Below are 21,655 nucleotides of genomic sequence, written 5' to 3' on the forward strand. Positions count from 1 at the left end.
CTGGCAAATGCAATTGACATTTTCATCATTCTTAAGAAACATGGGGGAGACGGTCCGTAATTCCATTTGTGAGGTCTTTGAAAGATGACTCCACAGAAGTTTTCTGCATTTGAGATGATTCTGCACAAGCTATTTCAGGATAAAAACCTTTTTTATAATTTTCAGGATAACTGTTCTTCCAGATGGGAGCCTCAGAATCCTGAATTCCACCAAATCCGATGAGGGAAGATATGTATGCCGAGGCGAAAATGTATTTGGTTCTGCAGAAATAGTTGCTTCAGTGTTTGTTAAAGGTAAGACGTGGCTGTTTGTTGCATTTATTTATATTTCTATACCACTCCCCACCCTATAATATACCCCAAAGCGGCATAAAGGTGGTTCTCCCCAGATACACTTTCAGATTATATATATATATATACACATACACACACACACAACAAAAAACAATTCAAGATCCGAATATCTTAATATCCTGACTTCTCCCCTTACATGGGTCCTAGTGATAATATTTACAACTGCATATCAATAGTATCCAAGTTTTATCCTTCCAAACTGTCCATACTTTCCATTAGTTTACAAGTGGGGTTAGAATCCTGCTAGTGTTTTAACCTGCTTACAATGGTCTTGTAAATAAATTGTAAACTTTCCCCATTCTTTTTTAAAGCTCTTTTCCTCCATTTTCAGATTCTTCATTTATCAAATTATACCGCCCTGTACCCTTCGATCTCAAATCGTAAAATTACTATAGAGAGCGAGAGAGAGTAATTTTACATTTTGAGATCTAAGGGTACAGGGCGGTATAATTTGATAAATAAAGAATATTTAAAGGTATAATCTAGTTGGCCACTGTGATAACAGAATGATGGACTAGATGGGCCATTAGCATAATCTTTGTCCTTGAGTTGTCTTTGTTTTTATTATGTATTTTGTGTGTGTGTGTGTGTGTGTGTGTGTGTGTGTGTGTGTGTGTACAGTGGTACCTCTGGTTAAGAACTTAATTTGTTCCGGAGGTCTGTTCTTAACCTGAAACTGTTCTTAACCTGAAGCACCACTTTATCTTATGGGGCCTCCCGCCACCACCGCACGATTTCTGTTCTCATCCTGAAGCAAAGTTCTTAACCCGAGGTAGTATTTCTGGGTTAGTGGAGTCTGTAACCTGATGCATCTGTAACCTGAAGTGTCTGTGACCCGAGGTACCACTGTACACACACACACAAACACAAAATACATAATAAAAACAAAGACAACGCAAGGACAAAGAAGACGCTAATGACCCATCTAGTCCAGCATTCTGTTCTCCCAGTGGCCAACTAGATACCTTTGGAAAGACTGCAAGCAGAACCTGAGCACAGTTGCACTCTGCCCTCCTGCAGTATCCAGAAACTGGTTTTCAGAAGCATGCTGGAACCTACTGCCACTCAGTGTAGATAATACCGATCTGCTGGTCCAACAATATAAGGCAGCTTTCTATATTCCTAGCCTAGCACACCATGCCACACATTGCTTTTGTCTCTTCAGAGCCTACCAAGATAGACCTGTCTCCCAAAAGGACCGAGCTGACAGTGGGAGAGAGCATTGTCCTCAGCTGCAAGGCCATTCATGACCCCACCTTAGATGTCATGTTCCACTGGATTCTGAATGGGCAGCCTATCGATTTTGAGAAAGAAGGAGGACACTTTGAAAGCATCAGGGCGGTGAGCATCCTTCAAAAATCCATTTCTTTTCGAAGTGGGGGGGGGAGAATCGAATGGGGAAATGGTTTGCTGGAGAGAGGTCTTTTCATCACAGAAATATTTCAGACATGACCGGAAGAAATGTAATTACAGTCAAGGGCTTTAAAAAGAAAGAAAGAAAGAAAAAGAAATGTTAGCTCACCGAATTAAGTATCTCATTTGTGTTAATTGAAGCATAGGAATATTTACTTTAGTCGAGAAGGAAATAGCCGTGAATCTTTACAGTGTAGCTACTGGTGAGACATTCATGAGCCTAGTGAGAGAGAAAAAACCCATACCTTTTTGTAAATTGTAGCCTCTTCTGCATGGTGCATTAAAAGCAGTATTATACTGCTTTAATAGCCGAGGCTTCCCTCAAAAAACTTCTGGGAACTGTAGTTTGATAAGTCTAGCCCTCTTCCCATGGAACCCTGGGAGTTGTAGCTCTGTGGGGGGAATAGGGGTATCCTAAAAAATCTCAGCATCCTTTACAAACTACAGATTCCAGGGTTCTTTAGGGTAACCCAAGACTGTTTAAAGTGGTATAATAGTGTTTTAAATGTGTGGTGCAGATGAAGCCCACACTTCTAGCAAACATTTCTTCCTGGTATGTTTAAACTAGTTCAAGGAGAAGTGCTAACAAAAAGCTGGTTATGTGGTCTTAGTTATTACAGACAAAATACAATTGATGGAGTACATTCAGTTTCATTTATTTTGTAATTTTCTACGCCATTGCAAAGGTTATGTTATCCAGTGTTTAATATGCAAGCTAAATACTGTGCATTTTTTTAGCCATTAAAATAATTTAAATTCATCAAATTAATCAGAGTGATTAATAAAGCTGGTTGTAAACTGGACATTATTTAATCAATGGACAGCCTTAGTAAATGTCCTTTTTTTGCTTATGTAAATGAAGTCAGCAAACCTCCAGCAAACTGGGCATCATTCTGGAAGGACCTGTTATCTTGATAGTACCACTTTTAGATCTTTGAAAGGACTCCCGAACAAGGGAATTTCTGGCACAGTGTGCAATTGTGTTGTTTGTAATGAAGATCGGTTTTCTGTTAAATGTGTTCCTTGTTGTGGAAAAAAATTACAATATGGATTATATATTTGGGGGAGGAATCCTTTTTCTAAGTTTCAGCCCATTTCTACTCACCTACAATTGGTCCAATGTAACAACTAGCGATCCTAGATTGGAACCCATTTCAAAAGAGGCATCCAGCCCATTGCTATATTTTGTCATTGGAATGAGGAGCTTCAATAAGAAGGTTGGCCATGCTTCAGGGCACCCTCTCAGGGTTATTTGCAATGCTGTGTTCTGTGTGCAAGTGGAACAGACTTCGGCTTGTGCAATGGGACTTCACCTTCCTCTCCTCCTCACTGGAGTCTTCTGTGGGCCTTTCAAAATCTTCTCCAGAGCATTGGATGCCCCTCCCTAGCAGCTTCTCGGGTAACAAGTAATAACCATTAAAGTTAAAGCTATGGTTTTCCCAGTAGTGATGTATGGAAGTGAGAGCTGGACCACAAACAAGGCTGATCGCCGAAGAATTGATGCTTTTGAATTATGGTGCTGGAGGAGACTCTTGAGAGTCCCATGGACTGCAAGAAGATCAAACGCATCCATTCTTAAGGAAATCAGACCTGAGTGCTCACTGGAAGGACAGATCGTGAAGCTGAGGCTCCAATACTTTGGCCACCTCATGAGAAGAGAAGACTCCCTGGAAAAGACCCTGATGTTGGGAAAGATGGAGGGCACAAGGAGAAGGGGACGACAGAGGACGAGATGGTTAGACAGTGTTCTGGAAGCTACCAGCGTGAGTTTGACCAAACTGCGGGAGGCAGTGGAAGACAGGAGGGCCTGGCGTGCTCTGGTCCATAGGGTCACGAAGAGTCGGACATGACTAAACGACTAAACAACAACAAAGCATTCGTGCGCACTCCCCCACCCCCTCCAACCTGCCCTCCAAGTCTGGCAAGACCTGGCTGAGAGAGAGAGGGGTGTGCAGAAGCTTTTTCAGAACACACAAAAACAGAAGCAGTAGTATGCTGCCACCACTTCCCTATCTCAGAACAGCTCCAAAAAGTAACCTAAGGAAGGAGATTACCCTTCAGCATTTCCGGGCTGCCCCACCCTGTGTCACTTTACCGTGGCACAGAGAGAAATCCAACAGGCTCTGGTAGGCGACTAAGTGGTCAGGTGCTGGTTTAGCTTCCCCAGCAGAAAGGCACAAAAGACAGAAACAGGAAAAAGTCCTTTTTCCAGAATTTATTAAAAAACAAGATTATTCAAACATAAAAGTTGGCACATCTCTTACAAATCCCAAACAAAAAATAAAAACATCGTTTAATATCACTTGCTACAAAACATACATTGGTACCTCGGGTTAAGTACTTAATTCATTCCAGAGGTCCGTACTCAACCTGAAACTGTTCTTAACCTGAAGCACCACTTTAGCCAATGGGGCCTCCTGCTGCTGCTGCACTGCCGGAGCACGATTTCTGTTCTCATCCTGAAGCAAAGTTCTTAACCTGAAGCACTATTTCTGGGTTAGCGGAGTCTGTAACCTGAAGCGTATGTAACCTGAGGTACCACTGTACTCACAACAAGAATGAAAGTGTGAAACAGAACATTTCAAAAACACCCTCAGCTAACTCCGCATTCCCCGGCATCAGGGCAAGCCCTCTCTGCGTGACAATGGTGTCACATGGCAAAGTAGGTTAGGCAAGGCGGGCTGTGAACTTCAAGGAGACTGCAGGGGGAGGAAAGTCCAGTACACTCAAGTAACGGGGGATTCCATCCCAGAAATCTCCCAGAGTCCTTTGCAACAGGCAAGTGTCCATGACAGATGTGCAAGGACACTTCGGCTGACAAACACTGGTGCGTAAAGGATGCCCCGAACGTGTGTGAAAACCAGTACCCTACCACTTTTGCTTCTTCTTTTTTACTAGTTTTAACTTTCCAGTTACTTTTTTTAAAAAAAGTGGAAACTATTCAACTTTAAAATGTCAGGAAGACTAAATGAAGTTCAGTAGCAACAAGGTCCATATGCATAAAATCACTTGTCAGAAAATGCTGCGCTAATTAAGTAGTTTTCATGGGATGTGGCAATGTTCTCTAAAACCTTCCTTTTCAAACCACAATGCTTTAATTGGAGAATTCCTGCTAAATAAATGCTGTGAGTCATCCTGATTCCTGATGGTGCCTGACGGCTTTGCCAGTGATATGGAAAGTGAAAAAGGACCATTATTTTCAAGACAACTTATAATATGACCTCCTAGTGGTACAGCAATAAAACTGCTAGCACATTTGCCAAAGCTAAGCAGGGTCTGGTGTAGTTTCAAATTGAATGGGGGACTGCGTGTTCAGATTCCTGCATTGCAGGAGTTTGGACTAGATGACTAGGTTATACCACCTTCCATCGTCACTTATGGTTTCCCTGATGACCATGCTATGGCAGTTGCTTAGCTGTGCTGGCTAGGGTTGATGGGAGTTGCAGGCCAGCGGCAATAAGAGGTCCACAACTTCCCCACCAATGAGCATGGACACAATCCATCTGTAAAGGCTTCTCCATTCATTTGCCCCTGCATGTGGACTTCCAACCTGATTCCCACCCAGCCCAAATCCTGTCCATTTATTTATTTATTTATTTATTTATTTTATTTATACCCCACCCTCCCCGGTCAAGACCGGGCTCAGGGTGGCTAACATCAGGTATAAAAACAATTGATTAAAATACAACTTAAAAACAAGATTAAAATACAACATTAAAATGCAGCCTCATTTCAGTGGAAGCCCAGATCAAAAACTGTTTGGGGGGAGAAAACTTCAAATCTTCATCAAGTCCAACTATCCAGACTGGTCCTACGTGGGCCAGAAAAGCCAGGGAAGTCCCCAAATAGGGGTTCCATCACAGAAGGAAAAGGAAAGGGTGGGAGGGATCAGGCTGGTTCCATGTGGTTTTGACCTCCAAAATGACCAAAATAGTCCAGAGATGGGGTTTCCTGGCCACTATGGTAAAGTAGAAAGAGCCCCAATTCAGCATTGGTCCAGCTAGCAAAGCCAACGGCCAGAAATTAAGGGACTTGTAGTCCAAAACATCTGCATGGCGCCATGTTGGCTGCCCTAACGAGTAAAACAACAACTCTTAAAATATAGCCCCATTGGGTCTCCTGTATATACCAGGCTGTAGCTGGTTAAAACAATAACAATAATGTATTTATATGCCACTCATCTTACTGGGTTGCTCTAGCCACTCTAGGTGGTTTACAAAAAAAATTAAACATCAGTCCCAGTAAAGCATCAAACATTAAAACTTCCCTAAACAGGGCTGCCTTCAGAAGTCTTCTAAAAGTCAGATAGTTCTTATTCTCCCTAGCATCTGATGGGAGGGCGTTCCACAGGGCGGGTGTCACTACTGAGAAGGCCCTCTTCCTGGTTCCCTGTAGCTTCACTTCTCACAGGGAGGGAACTGCCAGAAGACCCTCGGAGCTGGATCTCAGTGTTCGGGCTGAACAATGGGGGGTGGAGATGCTCCTTCAGGTATACAGAGAAAGAAGGCAGCTTGAACAACATGCTAAATCATATGATTACTGAGTATAGAGCATGTCATCAATGCATGGCGAAGCCAGAGCCATGAACACTCCTGGATGGGTGTCTTTGGGACATGGAAGAACAGTTGTACTTCCTCTTCTTTACTGTTGGCTTCTCTTTCAAGATCTGTGAATAAGAGCAGAATCAAGGGCTGAGGTGCTTTTGTTTTGTTTTGCTGAGATATTTCAGAATGCCGGGAGCTGCATTCTTCCAAGTCAGAACATCTAGCTTGGTAATATCTTCACTGAATATCCAGGGCTTCAGGTGGAAGTCTCTCCCAGCCCTGGGCTCCTTTGGAAGGAAGGTTGGAAGATAAGTTTAATAAATAAAATAAACTGAATTCCTGGGTTGAACTTGGAGTGCATGCAAAGTTTATGACTTATGGCCTTGCTGCTCAGAAGGAGGATTGGTCAGAAACATACACATTCAGTGGACACTCCAGCTGAACCCCTTGTTTGTCTTCTGATTTCTAAACATTTCAAGCAAACAACAGCATGCATAATTTTCGTTCCACGGAGTGGATCATACAGTTTGCAACCTGCCAAGCAGAGCGGACCCACCAGCAAAGTTGTAGGGCCAGGAATCAGACCCTAGTGGTGAATGGTTGGCACCTGTGGCTATGTTCTCTGCCTAAGAACCATCCTTCCAGATGCATCTTGTTGGAATAAGTGCAAAGGGTTCTGTTATATTGCTCTTATCTTTCCCCACCTGAAAAACTATTATTCACCCCCTTTCCATCAGTCTCCCATTTAGGTATGTAGGCTGAATACCTATTTGCCTTCCAGAGGAGAACATTAGGATTCGTTCACTGTGAACCTCCTCTCAGAGTGCCAGCTACATTTTTTTAAAGGCACCGAGGCAATAAAAGCAGACAGTCACTGTATATATATGATACTTTTATTTGCTTTAACAACAAGGCACGCATTAAATGTAAATTATTCTCAGAGGGAAAGCGAAATGTGGACCGGTTTTGGTCTTACCCTTTAACTATCTGTGGTTTTATATCGAAAACATTAATCTTCTCGAATACCCTATATTTCATGGCTAATCAGCGATGTCGTGCTAGACAAGTTGCAAACTTTGCATCCCCAAGCTGGCACCTTGCTAAAGTGAAATATAGTGATTCATCACATCTTCAGAGTTGCAATGAACTAACTGGGTTGAGAAATTCTGAAAGTCTGCAATGGAAGCATGGGAATTCCTGTTCTGTATTTTTCTCGTGCGCAATTGCCTTAGACAAGTGCCAACAGTTCTGTCAGGCTTGATATACCCAAGGAAGAGTTATGTTATTAGTGGAGTATCACCTGTGCGTGAGAGAGTGTTTGTATGTTTCAACACTTATCCAGAGTTTGAATTTGCCAATTGTCTGTAAATACTAGATCTAAAAGGCACAATTGAATTCAAAACGCTGGTATGAAAAAGTGATTGCATCATCCTATTTTTCCAGCTAGTAAGAGCTTCCACGGATGGGGTATTTATCGTTAAATGGTGTGTTGGGTATGAGAAAGAATACTGAAGATATATAGCGTCTTTTCATTATCTGCTTGTTTGCAAATATACAAGCAGAGCACTTTAGAAGCAAGCAACCTCCTAAAATAGGCAGCGCAACTACTAATCTTGCAACAGATTCATAAAAAAGCAATAGATCCCCTAGGTTTGATCCATCCCAGTTAAAATGCCAACTCCTCTGTTTAGCCCCCTGTGGCAAACTGCTTCTCCTTCTGGCACATAGATGTTACCAGTCTTGAACAACTTCCTGCATATAGGTTGTCGATTTAGAAAAATCTAACCAGCCATCCCCTCCCATTGAGGAACTAATCACCCCAGACCATTATAAAACAATCTGTTCAAACAAAAGTGGGCAAACCATGACATGGGAACTGAATGATCAGGGTTGGATCCAGCATCAGTTCATGTGATCACAGTGACCAGGGACTCAGCCAGATTGGTAAAGAAAAAGCATTTTATGTGTGTTGTATACGGAACGCGGGTGGCACTGTGGGTTAAACCACAGAGCCTAGGACTTGCCGATCAGAAGGTCTGCAGTTTGAGGCCCACGACAGAGTGAGCTCCCATTGCTCAGTCCCTGCTCCTGCCAACCTAGCAGTTCGAAAGCATGTCAAAGTGCAAGTAGATAAATAGGTACCGCTCTGGCAGGAAGGTAAACGGCGTTTCCGTGCACTGCTCTGGTTCACCAGAAGCAGCTTAGTCATGCTGGCCACATGACCCGGAAGCTGTATGCTGGCTCCATCAGCCAATGTGAGATAGGAGGAAGTGATAGAATTCGGTTTAAATGAAGGGTGCATTTTATCAAGGACCCTCCAAAAACAGGCAAACCTAGAGACTAGGGCCCTGCGGGACTTGACATCTTTCCGCAGGGCCTGCAAGACAGAGCTGTTCCACCAGGCCTTTGGCCAGGGCACAGCCTGACTCCCTCCCTCGGCAATCTTCGCGGAGCTCTGGCCCAATGGTTGCCAGTGGCTTGAATTAATTAATTTTATAATGAATGATTTTAGAGTGTTGTTTGTGCTGTACTTTTGTACTGTTTTATTGTTGTTAGCCACCCTGAGCCCGGCTTCGGCTGGCGAGGGCGGGATATAAATAAAATTTATTATTATTATTATTATTATTATTATTATTATTATTATTATTATTCTAAATATTCTATGGGTTTGAAGATCCCGCAACTCTAGTGTAATATGATTCATGACACTATCAGCAACATTTTAAAAAGTGTATGCTCAAACTGCAGAATGTCCAGAAAAGGTTTAGCAGGGTGGTGAACAACCTAGACACCAAGTCCTATGAAGAACGGTTGAAAGAGCTGGCATGTTTAGCTGGCGAAGAGAAGTTTCAGGTCATTATGCTGTTTTTAAATCATTTTCCGTAACCAGGTTTCTAGGGATTCCAGACAGTGAATCAGAGAGTTGCAAACTAATAAAGAGAGAGAGATAAAGTACATTTAAAACACACACAAAAACCTCTTTGCAATGGATGATAATGATAAAGTGTAAGTACGGTGTACATTAAGATGTAATTCAGTAAGAAAGTCCCCAGCATCAAGCTCATAATTTTCCCTATTAAATGCTGAAAGGGACAGTGTGTTATTGTGAGTCAATACAGCACAGCGTTTCTAAGAGCTCCGGTTGCAATTTAAGAAGCTTATCATCTGCCACTCTGTAATTTTTTAAAGAAGCAGATAATGACATAGTTATCCTGTCTTGGCTTTAAACAGCACTCTTTTATGGGGCATCGAAAGATGTCGAACTCAGCAACTTGGCTTACAAGTACAGAAAAATGCTACTGCATTCTCAGTTCACAGCATTAAAACTGGCTTTTCTCATAACGCCACTCGAATATACATAATAATAAATAATCATAATCACGGACTGATGGGTGAATAGTGCTCCAGTCTAAATATAGCAGTCAGTTCCCTCCCTGTTATCTCGTTCCAACTCTCTGAGCCCCCAGGCTCATGTATAGATGGAGGAGGAACTCAATTCAGTTCACAGCTGAAGGCAAATCTGCCTAGTCTGAATTTTCCGAAACAATATGAGAACTGAAGCAAAGCCTCCCTTTGGAATTCGCACTTCTCTGAATTTTGTGATGTGTTTTGTGATGTGTCCAGGGTGACCCAATAAGTTCATGTCTGAGTGGAGGTTTGAACCCTAGTCTTCTAGGTCCTGCTCCAACACTCTTAACCACTGGGTGTCTGTGACATGTGTGTTGGAGGGCAGGGTTACTACCATTAATGTGTTGAGTTGGAGATTGGAATAAGGACTTCCAAAGCTCCCAGTCAAACCTGTTTCCCTGTCTTACAAAGAAAGATTTGTGATGTTTTTTAAGCTGGTGCTATTGTATTGCTTTCTCCTTTCTTTCCAGCAAGCGTCCTCTGCAGATTTAATGATCAGGAACATTCTTCTGATGCATGCTGGGAGATATGGCTGCAGGGTACAGACCACAGCAGACAGTATATCAGATGAGGCAGAACTTCTTGTGAGGGGTGAGTATGCTAATAGCAGCATTTGAGGACACGATAAACATAAATGATCCTGCAAAGGCATTTCAAGGCATTCTTGCCTTGTGCTTGGTTTGTTCCTTCTCTCTTGTATGTATCATTTACGTGGCATTTTCCCTTTCACAATTTTTGTCTCTGCAAACAAGGAGCACGTGGTCAGAGTTTGTAAAGGCTGGTGACGAACAAAATATAAAAACTGACAGAGGTGATAACTTTAAAAGTCTCGGTGATCACACGGGAGACTCAAATGTCCGGTAGACGTAGAGATCAGTTATATTGATAATCTCACCTTTTCTTTTGGAGAGGGCTTCTGAAAAACGTTGCTCATCCTTCGGAATGATTTTTGGTTACAAAAAGTAGGTTCTAGCTATAAACATGCACATTAAAGACTCAAAAGGAAGAAAGTCCATTGGCCACTTTCAACAACCTTCCCTCTAGTTTCCAGGAATCTTACCAGACTAACAGGGTAAGTGGACACCATGCCAAACCACACTGGAAACATTAGATTTATTACATTTATGTACCCCTATCAAGATCAGGGGTCAGCAAGCTTTTTCAGCAGGGGGCCAGTCCACTGTCCCTCAGACCTTGTGGGGGGCCAGAATATATTTGGGGGGAATGATGGAAGAGCACCACAAGCCCCAGTGGCTGCTTACGTGTGTCTTGCAAGCGGCAGGGGCTGGCGGCGGCAGTGGAAGCAGCAGCAGGACCATGAGCGGCGCACGAAAGGGCTCCCAAGAGGGGCTGCTTAAAATGGCGGCCGCTCGAGCGCAGCTGCTACTGGCACCAACAAAGCCCAGCCCCCTTCCTCCTCTAGGCAGGGCAGGGAGAAGCCTAGAGGAGGGAGGGAGGAGGCGCCGCCGTGCGAAGGAGAGGGAAGGAGAGGGAAAGAACGTGCGTGCTGGCGATTCACATGGCGATTCCCGGACCGTCCATGGGTCGGATCCAGAAGACAATTGGGCCTGATCCAGCCCGCGGGCCTTAGTTTGCCTACCCATGCTCAAGATGGTGTACACGGTTCTTGTCCTCCCCATTTCATCCTCACAACGACCCTGTGAGGTAGGTTAGGCTGAGAGATGAGACAGTTGGCTGCAGGGTTTTTTATGACCTGCCAATGGAGGTTAGCTGAGCCAGGAATGGTCTGGCAGAGGAACAGCGCCACCTCATTCATAGTGATGAATTGGGGACAGGGTATGTTTCTCTACCTATCATTTCTGGATTTTGACCTTAATGCGCTTGGATAAAGCTTGCAAGGTTTTTTGATCCAACATCCTGACGCTTTTCCGCCACCAATTAATGAAATATCAGCTCTACTCCCACTCTTTGAATACTTTAGAATTCTGGGTCACATAGGGTTTCCAGGTCTCCAGCTTGTCAAAGACTCATGGAGCAATGGACCATAGTGTTTTGGCTCCGGACATGCGACATCACCATGCTTGAAATATTTTTGACACACTGGCAGGGGAAAATATCAGGGATTAGCAGTAGAAAGATGAAACTGAAAATGTGAAGGCCAAGGGGGGGAAATTGTGAAATTAAGGTGGGAAGAGATATTGCAGGGGTCACATTAGAGGGGGTTCTTTTTTTAATCTCTAAATTTCCACTGAAAAAATGTTTCGGATCTTCTGCAATATTTTTGTTTTCAGAATATATATACAGCGTATACAGAAGTAGATATACAGTTGAAATCAATGGAATTCATCAGAACAGATTATATGGGTAGACATAACTGACACATGACAAAGTGGCTGTTAAATTTCAGACTGGCATTGGAAAGAATAGTGGAGTCAGATAAAAGGATTGTTTTTTCTTTACTGATGTTGCGAATGATGACAGCGAACTTGAGTCAAGAACAAAGGAAGTGGATTCTAAAGCAGTGTATCTACTTTTTGAGCCACCCTGTATAATGTTTCAAAGGAATACCTCTGCAAAACTCTGAGACCCAAGATGTTGTTGTTGTTGATGATGATGATGATAATTTACCTGCCCTTTACTCTGAGATCCTAAGATTCAAAAGTCATCATCTGATGGCCCTGAGGTTTAAACTTGGCACCCAGTGAATGGTCTCCAAAGTCTGGCAACTCTATCTATCATCACACTTCCAAAACTATGAAAGCCTTGTGTTGTTTTCTCTCTCTAACCTTTCGTAACAGAAGTGAGCTTGCTATTTGTTTATCTTTGAGTATCTTTGAATGTAGGAAATATTGGGAGTATTAGAACTGTTACATTCATATGCTCTATTAACGCTCTATTTGAAGTCAAAATTATGACAGACTGTGCTACATAAATCCATTTCGTATATCCTGGGCTTATTATGTCCTGCTTTTCTGGAGGTGGAAAGCAAAGGAACTATTATGATATCAGCTTCACAAGTGTTAAATTGCCTCTGTCAAAGCCTGCCACAGACAGCATCACCTATCAAACTGGGTTTGTTAAGGAATAGCAGTTTCTTCGCCTTACCAAGGTTTCTTTATTTTATATTTGCACTCCTACCGCATGGCCTTAAAAGCCCTCAGATCTGCTTGAACATAAAAAAAAGTAAAGCACCAATTTTGTAAAAATCAAATCTATTAAATCTGCACTACCTCAACTGTGCAATCAGCTCTATGGATACCCTGGGGAACATCAGGTGTTGTAGCATAAATGAAGTTAAGGGAGTGAAGATTTTGGCAGCAGCAGCGGATTGGAGACCACTAGGAACCTTGTGCACAGGCAGACTATATATATATATATATATATATATATATCCCCCTATATATATGCCCTCAAAATAACAAGCAAGCAATATCACTAGGGAGGGTAAACCTGTCAATTTCAATTTGTTTTTACACTGCTGTGTTCTTCTTAATAAGAAATGGTCTACTATATTCTGAAACACTGGCAGTTTTTAGACCATTTTTTAAGGGTAGCCTTAAAAATCTTATTCTGCTTGACCTTATGTGACATATGAGGAATTATTTCCTCTCTTTTTTTGTATTTATGTAAAAAAAAATCCATTTTAATCCTGATTCGCCAAATTTTAATAAAATCTTAACAATGAAAAATAAAGAAAAATGAACACTGGCAGCCAAAGCTCTATCATACAGCAACCTTTCAGTCGGCCTGCTTTTCTGTTAGACCATTTCGTAGCAAGCAAACAAAACAGCTTCACAGCATGTGAAAGACTGAGCTGCGTTTCCCAAACTCGTTTTCTGTTTCGGCATCGCCGCATCTTATGTTCACCCTTCTTTGAATCCTAGTTCAAATTGATTTTTGTGGGGGATTTTTTTCCTTCTTCTTCAGGAACAGGGGTGCAAAAATAATGACTCCAAGCACACCACGCAATTCACATAGACTTGAGATGTTTATGGCAGTGAGAGAAGATGCTTGCCTCAAGCGCAAGGAGGCAATCGAGTGTCGCTCCCTGTCACCGATGGATTAGTCCAATTCTTGGTTCTGATCCCGAAGCAAATTTTCCATTCCTAATGGCACTCACGCCTGCCAGCTTTATTTATTTGAGCCTCTCAGCTGCTTCCTGTGTATTTCAGTTGGCATGAATGTAGAGTGAGATGTAAAAACACACACACAAACATACACAACTTGGCTGTTTTTTTAAAAGAATATAACTGGCAATGCTTATCAGTGTTTCTCATTTCAATTCCAATGGAATATATAGGTGGGATATATGAAGCTGCCTTATTCTGGACACACCATCTATACAATTTAAGCCACTTCTAACATTGTTGTTGTTGTTTAGTCGTTTAGTCGTGTCCGACTCTTTGTGACCTCATGGACCAGAGCACGCCAGGCACTCCTGTCTTCCAATGCCTCCTGCAGTTTGGTCAAACATTGTCCATGGAGTTTTCTTGGCAGGGATTCTGGAGTGGCTTGCCAGTTCCTGCTCCAGGTGGATCACATTGGTCAAAACTCTCCACTATGACCTGTCCATCTTGGGTGGCCCTGCATGGCATAGCTCATAGCTTCTCTGAGTTATTCAAGCCCCTTCGCCATGGCAAGCCAGTGATCCATGAAGGGGATTCCAACATTACCAAATTACAATTACAGTTCAAAAATAAACCAGCTGATAAGCCAATTATGCTTTTTAGATGGCCTCCCGTGTGCTAGATTTCAAGGTAAGATAAATTAATTTAATTTTGCTTCTGAAATCTTATTTAATCCAATTACATTTCAATCTTAATCTAGATCCATCCCTGACAGCAGCCTTCCAGGGCTCCTATTTGGAGACACCAGAGATCAATTGGGGGGGGCAACAATCCTCCTCTTGCTTTCCACTTTGGAAGTCGCTTCCCCCAATATTTTTGCAAGTTGGCACCTTTCTCCCTCCCTCCCTTGGGCAGCCACCTCCCCTCCAGCTGGGCACTGCCCTCTTCCCCCTGCTTGCCTCCCAGCTTTCGGTGACATTTCCAAGCCTGTCTGATCCGGAGCAGCTGGGAAGAAGCAGGCGGGCCGGCCAGTAGGAGAGACAGCTTGATTGTGTACTATGATATTCTAATAGATTATTGAATATGACTTTAGAAATCATTCCATTTTAAAGTTATGTTTTATTCTGACGTTTTGTATCGGATAAGATTGTTGTAAGGTGTGTGTTCTCTGTTGTATATCTTGTTGCTGCAAACCGCCTTGTAATTGAGAAAGGTGGCATACAAATTAATTGAGAAAGGTGGCATACAAATTAATTGAGAAAGGTGGCATACAAATTAATTGAGAAAGGTGGCATACAAATTAATTGAGAAAGGTGGCATACAAATTAATTGAGAAAGGTGGCATACAAATTAAAAGTGAAATGAAAACAAGAAAATGGTAGGAGGGGCGAGCAGGAGAGTGAGCAAGGGGTGGGGAGGAAGGAGGTAGAAGCTTTTTGCACAGTGGGCGAAAAGAAGAGGAGGAGGAGGAGGAGGAGTTTGGACTTGATATCCTGCCTTTCACTCCCCTTAAGGGGTCTCAAAGCGGCTAAGAATCTCCTTTCCCTTCCTACCCCACAACAAACACTCTGTGAGGTGAGTGAGGTTGAGAGACTTCAGAGAAGTGTGACTGGCCCAAGGTCACCCAGCAGCTGCATGTGGAGGAGCGGGGACGCGAACCCGGTTCACCAAATTACGAGTCCACCGCTCTTAACCACTACACCACACTGGCAAGAGGGCAAGGCGGAAGGAGAGGCCTGTGCCCAGTTGTAAATGACAGGTGAAGAGGCACTCTGCAGAAGGGCAGGGAGTTTGGAAAAAGTGCAGGTGGGGGGCAGGGCCCCCCCAATATTTTGTTCCCCATCCCCAAATATCCACGTATGGCTCTGGGCAGACTCTTTCAGTTTCTCGTTCTTGTTCAGCACACTTTTCTTTCAGGGCTGAACTGTGCGATGGCACATTTGCTTATCAGGTTTGCTTAAAAGGTACCTTATCGCTTGAGCCCTGTCTAAAATGGAAGCTCCCTTTATTTGCTTTGCAAACACCGCTCATGGAGCATTAGATGCAAGCTCAAAATTGGCATTGCCAGGTGATCCTCTGCACTCCATGTGGCTGACTATATTATCGTTTGTGTCACCGCAGTCCCTGTCCCTCTCACCCAGAGCTCCCATAACAACCAGTCACGACCTCTTTCAGATTGTTCTGCTTAAATGCGCGAACTCTAAAGGAAGCTGCGGCTCTCTCCGCCTCCCCTCGCTAACGCATGGAGATTTCAATATTGTTCCAGCAAATTCACTGTCAAGAGCCTGACAGGTGTAATCTTTTCGTCTCTCTATGGGGCTAAAATTGTACCTTGCATAACTGTCCGGCGCTGTCTATTATGACCAAGATTACAGTGTATGCAGAGATGCAAAAATAAAAGCCACCAGCCGCTTCTGGAGATAACCTACTGGCACATAACAAAGAGACTTTCTTGTCTGAGGAGTTGGTGCTTTAACTTAAAAAAAAGCAACCTAATTTATGAGGTGGCCTGGAGTTCCTTCCCTTCATGCACATTGCTCAAAACTGCAAACATCATATATTTTTTATCGTGTGTCGCTGCTGGTGTCCCAGGTGGTAGCAGTTGTAACTGTTCCTTCCAGTCAAGGCTTTAGCCTCAGTCAGTCATGCTTTGGTAAACTCTCCTATTGATTATAGCGACATGCTTCACCTGGGGTTACTTTTCAAGACGGTTTGGAAACTTCAGCTAGTGTAGAAGGCTGAGACTTTTGATAAGGACAGACTTCAGGAAGCCCATGCTCCCTATTCTAGCTCAGCTACACTGGCTGCAGGCAGCCATACTTGAAGACTTCATTTCATCCACACTTTTAAGTGAACCATTTTTTATTTTAATTTTTTTGTGCCTGCTAAAAACATTCTTGTTTAGACAAGCCTTCCCAGATGCTTAGAAAGTCAGGGAGATTTTAATCTGTTTTAGTATTTTAACTTTTGTTATGTTTAAAGTACGGCTGTGGATTTTTCTCCCTTTTATTGCGTTATCTTTTTCTAAAACCACTTTGAGGTTTTTTACAATCAAGCAGATTATAAATTTTATGGAATGAATGAATGAATGAATGAATGAATGAATGAAGCAGCCTAATTCAAACTTTCCCAACAGATCAGAATGCTCCCCCCTGCTTTGGGAGTTGCTTCTTCAACTTTTGTGATACGGTGGATCACGTACTGCTGTTTTCCTGTTTTCTTAACAGAGACTTGTATAAAGAGTCGTATAAAGGGTTAATCATAATGAACTGTGCCAATGCATTCAGCCACTTATGTGACTTTCTGCTTGCGGATCAAGACAAGTTGATTGCAGCTAAAACTGCAAAAAATAATAATTAGCAAGCACCATTAAAATAAGGACAACAATAGTGCCCTGAGTTTTCGATTGTGAGATCTCACCAGATCCCGGAAACCACTGCTGCAGCTGCTTCTCTTCACTTCTCCAGCAGTGAGGAGGGAGAGCACTTGTAGTTGTACCAGAAAAGTGAGGAGAAGTGGCAGCAATGGTGCCTTCTGGTGAGATCTCACAAGAGCCCATAAGAGCTCTGCAATATGTTGTGGAGCACTTGGCGAGATGTTGCCAGAAGCCAGCACTGCTTCTCCTCAGGGTACCACCTCTGGGATCCCACCACCCAAGGTGACTGTCTCAGTCTGCCTCATGGACGGGACAGCTCTGTCTCCACATTTCTGATTCCCAAAAACTGGCATAACTTAACAATAGTGATGGCCAGAATCTTGGATGGCTTTGACAGAGAATTAGACACATTCAAGGAAGTTAACAGCTACTAGCTAAAGATTGAGGGCACAAGGAGAAGGGGACGACAGAGGACGAGATGGTTGGACAGTGTTTTTGAAGCTACCAGCATGAGTTTGACCAAATTGCGGGAGGCACTGGAAGACAGGAGTGCCTGGCGTGCTCTGGTCCATGGGGTCACAAAGAGTCGGACATGACTAAACAACTAAACAACAACAACAATGGCTGTATTCCATATCCACTGTTGGGGGCAGTCGTTGTTGTTGGCATTCGTCTGTCTCGAGATACAATGGTGTTCGCTGAAAACCACAAGAGGGGAGAATGCTGTGGCACCCAAGTCCTCTTTGAAAGTTTCCCACAAACATCTGGTTGATCACTGTGGGCACAGGATGTTGGACTAGTTGGGCCACTCGCCCGATCCAGGAGGACTTTTTTTATGTTCGTAATCTGGATTAATTAACGAAGTGTAATGTGGGTGTGCTCCTACATGGTTAGCGATAGGCATTTCAAAGTAGTACATTCAATCTCCTTGCTTTCAGGTCCACCTGGGCCTCCAGGGATTGTGATTGTTGAGGAGATAACGGAGACCACAGCAACACTTTCATGGACACCAGGGGCGGACAACCACAGTCCCATCACCTCCTACAATCTTCAAGCACGGAGTCCATTTTCACTTGGTTGGCAGACAGTGAAAACAGGTGAGAGTTTTTGTGTGTGAGTGTGTGTTTTTAACGACATAGAAATTAAGAAACTTGAAACTGAGCTACAACGTTTTATCAATTACTTGCTTAGTTCAATCAGTTAAAAACATTTTCATCGACTAAAGGGATAAGCCCGTGTGTGTGTGTGTGTGTGTGTGTGTGTACTCTTCTAAGGCTGACCTTCCTGTGTGAGTGAAAAAAGGGGTCTTCATAGAGTTGTAGAATTGTGGAACTGGAAAGGATGCTGAGGCTCATCTTGTCCAACCCCTGTGATAGAAGAATCTCAATTAAAGCATCCATGACAGATGACCATTCAACTTCTGCTTAAAAACCTCCAGTGAAAGAGAGTCTACCATCTCTTGTGGGAATCCATTCCACTGTCAAACAGGTCTTACTTTCAGAAAGTTCTGTCTGAGGTTTAGTCGGAATCTTGTAACTTGAAGCCATTGGGTTTTGGGTCCTACCCTCTGGAGCAGAAGGAAGCAAGCTTGCTCCATCTTCCATGTGACAACCCTTTAGATATTCAAAGGTGGCAATCATATCACCTCTCAGTCTCCTCTTCTCCAGGCTAAATGTGATGATTTTGATCCAAACTTAACCATACTTAGAGCAGACCCATTGATATCAATGGCACTTAAGTTAGTCGTGTTTAGGGACTGGTGGATTAGCCCACTTCACTTTTGTGTCAGCCTCACCTGCTTTCAGTTACACGTCCACCCCCACCCCCCTTTTTTTGGCAATTTAGTTGTATAGCATCAGCTCCAGTGGGATTCTTGTCATCACCCTCTGGGAAGAAAGAATGATGGCGACAGCACTGAGAGCTTCACTGCTCCCACTGTGCCACCAAACTGAATCACAAAACCAGCAGCTTTAAAAATTGTAAAGGAAAAGGGGGGGGGGCGATTTTAGAAGGGAAAGGTTAAGAAGACACACACATACAATTGTTGGCCTCCTTCCCTGCCTCCAAATTAATTCTCCACAGAATCAATTCATCCCCTCTCCTTCTGTTTCATCTCGGAGGTTATCCCTTAAATCCCCTCCTAAATTTGGTCAACCCCCCACAAAATGAAAGGGTTTAAGGTCAGTGAGAAAGAGGAGGATTGGTTTGAGAAAATATTGAATTATTTGGGTAGGTTTGAGCAATTTGGGGCAATTAAAATGTTAAAAGTTAAATAAACCTTGTGGATGGAGGAGTGTTAACGTATATAAAATTGTACATATGGTTGATTTGAATATGCTATTATTGATTATGTATACCCAATGTATCAGCCGCCTGGGGGGTTTCACTGTTTGTGTTTTGGTTGGTGGTAAAAAATATTAAACAAAAAAAAAAAAAAACAACCCACAAAAGAAGGCTAACTTTCATTTAAGTCAATATTTAAATACTAATTTTATCTCAGAGGACATTCTTAAATGTATGTTTTTTTTAAAAAAAACCCCTGAAAATAGTACTTAAATCTGTATTTTTGACACATTTTAACAAGAGCTGCAATGCAACATTTGAAAAAGTTTGAAATCTATTAGTTTTTGAGCTGCAGGTTGGTCTGAGAGGTGAAAATCAGGGCACCTTGCTTAGGAATTTGCAACTGTTGGATTCTTCAAGCATCCCCCAGTTGCCCCACTGACAGCAGCCAGTTCTCCCAACTTCAGTTTAGCAACACTGGGAGAAGTTGTTTATGGATTGTGCTGCTTTAATGAGTCACTCTGCTTACTTGTTCTTTGTAGTTCCAGAAAACATCAGCGGTGACATGGAGTCTGCCATGGCTGTCGAGCTGAACCCGTGGGTGGAATATGAATTTAGAGTTGTCGCAACCAACAAAATTGGGACTGGAGATCCAAGCGCGCCCTCTAGAGTGATCCGAACCAAGGAAGCAGGTAAGAGCTTTGATGGGAAACAAGAACTTTGAAATGACTGTGATACATAGGCTGTGCTCACACGTGGGGTTTGTTCTGCTACTTTTACTGTTTATAACACTACAGATTCTGTCGAGATCCCTAACGTTCCTTATCTACTGCAGTACCCATGTTGCATTATGGGACTGTGGCTTTTTAAAATCAATATGCCATGAGTAACGAGATCAATAGCGGGAGTTGCTTTGAGGCCTGAAAGGTGGATCACAGATATTTTAACCAGAAAGGTAACGTGTGAAATGTTTTCTGAACTGTGAGGCTCCAAAACGTAGGTGGGACTAGCAGGTAAGCCTGCAGAGTATTCCTTCAAAAACTGGCTCATGCGTTGGCGGCTTCCAAATAATACGTTGTTGCTTTAATAAATTTATATTAGATTTTAACAGTTGGTTTCATTCAATTAGCTTTGCTCTCGTTCCTAGACAATTACGCACCTGATACATTGAAATGCAGCACATTCTGGCTTGCCTGCTTATCGGTGTGACGTATTAACAAGGCGTTAGTAACTCAAGGCTGGTTTTTACGATGTGCCTGCCATGTAGAAACTGCCAGAAACCCACTTTCGTGTGGCCGAGAGCTCCCTGTGCAAAAGCTGCTTGCCCTGTCATGCTATTCTTGTTTTCTGGGTTATATTTTTTCGAAACTTGCTTTATATTTTCTCTTCTTGATTATGTTGGGGCTTTTGTTTTTCATTTAGCTGCACTGATTTTTGCTTCATGTGTTTCTATCCTGGAGAATGGTCCTGAAGTTCCCATGAGTCTATTCTACTGTTCAAATGAAGCAGATCTGGAAGGGACTACAGTGGTGCCCCACAAGACGAATGCCTCACAAGACGGAAAACCCGCTCCCCCCCCTTTTTCTAAGCCGCTAAGCCGCTAATAGCCTTTTAGCAGCTAAGCCGCTAAGCCTTTAATAGCCACTAAGCCGCTAAACCGCTAATAGCGCTAATCCGCTAAGCTGCTAATAGGGTTGCTTCGCAAGACGAAAAAACCGCTAGACGAAGAGAATTGCGGAACGGATTCTTTTCGTCTTGCGAGGCACCACTGTATAGCAAGCTGCATTAGGCCTAGTCAGATCACTAGCTCAATACAGTGGTACCTCGGGTTAAGTACTTAATTCGTTCTGGAGGTCCGTACTTAACCTGAAACTGTTCTTAACCTGAAGCACCACTTTAGCTAATGGGGCCTCCCGCTGCTGCTGCGCTGCCGGAGCACGATTTCTGTTCTCATCCTGAAGCAAAGTTCTTAACTAATGAAGCACTATTTCTGGGTTAGCGGAGTCTGTAACCTGAAGCGTATGTAACCTGAAGCATATGTAACCCGAGGTACCACTGTACTCCCTACACTGACCTGCAGCAACAATCCAGGATTTCAAGATAGCGTCCCCCACCCAGGGATTTTGGTTGGGACCTCTTAGGTAATATTTCTCATAGGAAAATCCTTGGGCTTACTTGGATTGTCAAACAAAGACACCAGCCAAGAATACAGAAGCAAAACAGCAGCCTGTAGGGCTGAACTTTATTTAA

At 43.0% G+C, this 21,655-nt stretch overlaps 1 protein-coding gene across 2 annotated transcripts in view; it reads left to right on the forward strand.

Moving 5' to 3' along the window:
- Positions 1-21,655, forward strand: part of CNTN5 (contactin 5) — a 359,100-nt gene that overhangs the window by 289,980 nt on the left and 47,465 nt on the right. For both annotated transcript variants that reach the window (XM_077927013.1, XM_077927014.1), the window contains 5 exons: positions 166-293; positions 1,519-1,694; positions 10,189-10,309; positions 18,061-18,219; positions 19,948-20,097. In XM_077927013.1, the coding sequence (XP_077783139.1) occupies positions 166-293; positions 1,519-1,694; positions 10,189-10,309; positions 18,061-18,219; positions 19,948-20,097 (734 nt within the window). The remainder of the gene's footprint in view (positions 1-165; positions 294-1,518; positions 1,695-10,188; positions 10,310-18,060; positions 18,220-19,947; positions 20,098-21,655) is intronic.

The sequence above is a fragment of the Podarcis muralis genome, chromosome 4, assembly GCF_964188315.1.
Source record: "Podarcis muralis chromosome 4, rPodMur119.hap1.1, whole genome shotgun sequence".
Taxonomy (NCBI): domain Eukaryota; kingdom Metazoa; phylum Chordata; class Lepidosauria; order Squamata; family Lacertidae; genus Podarcis; species Podarcis muralis.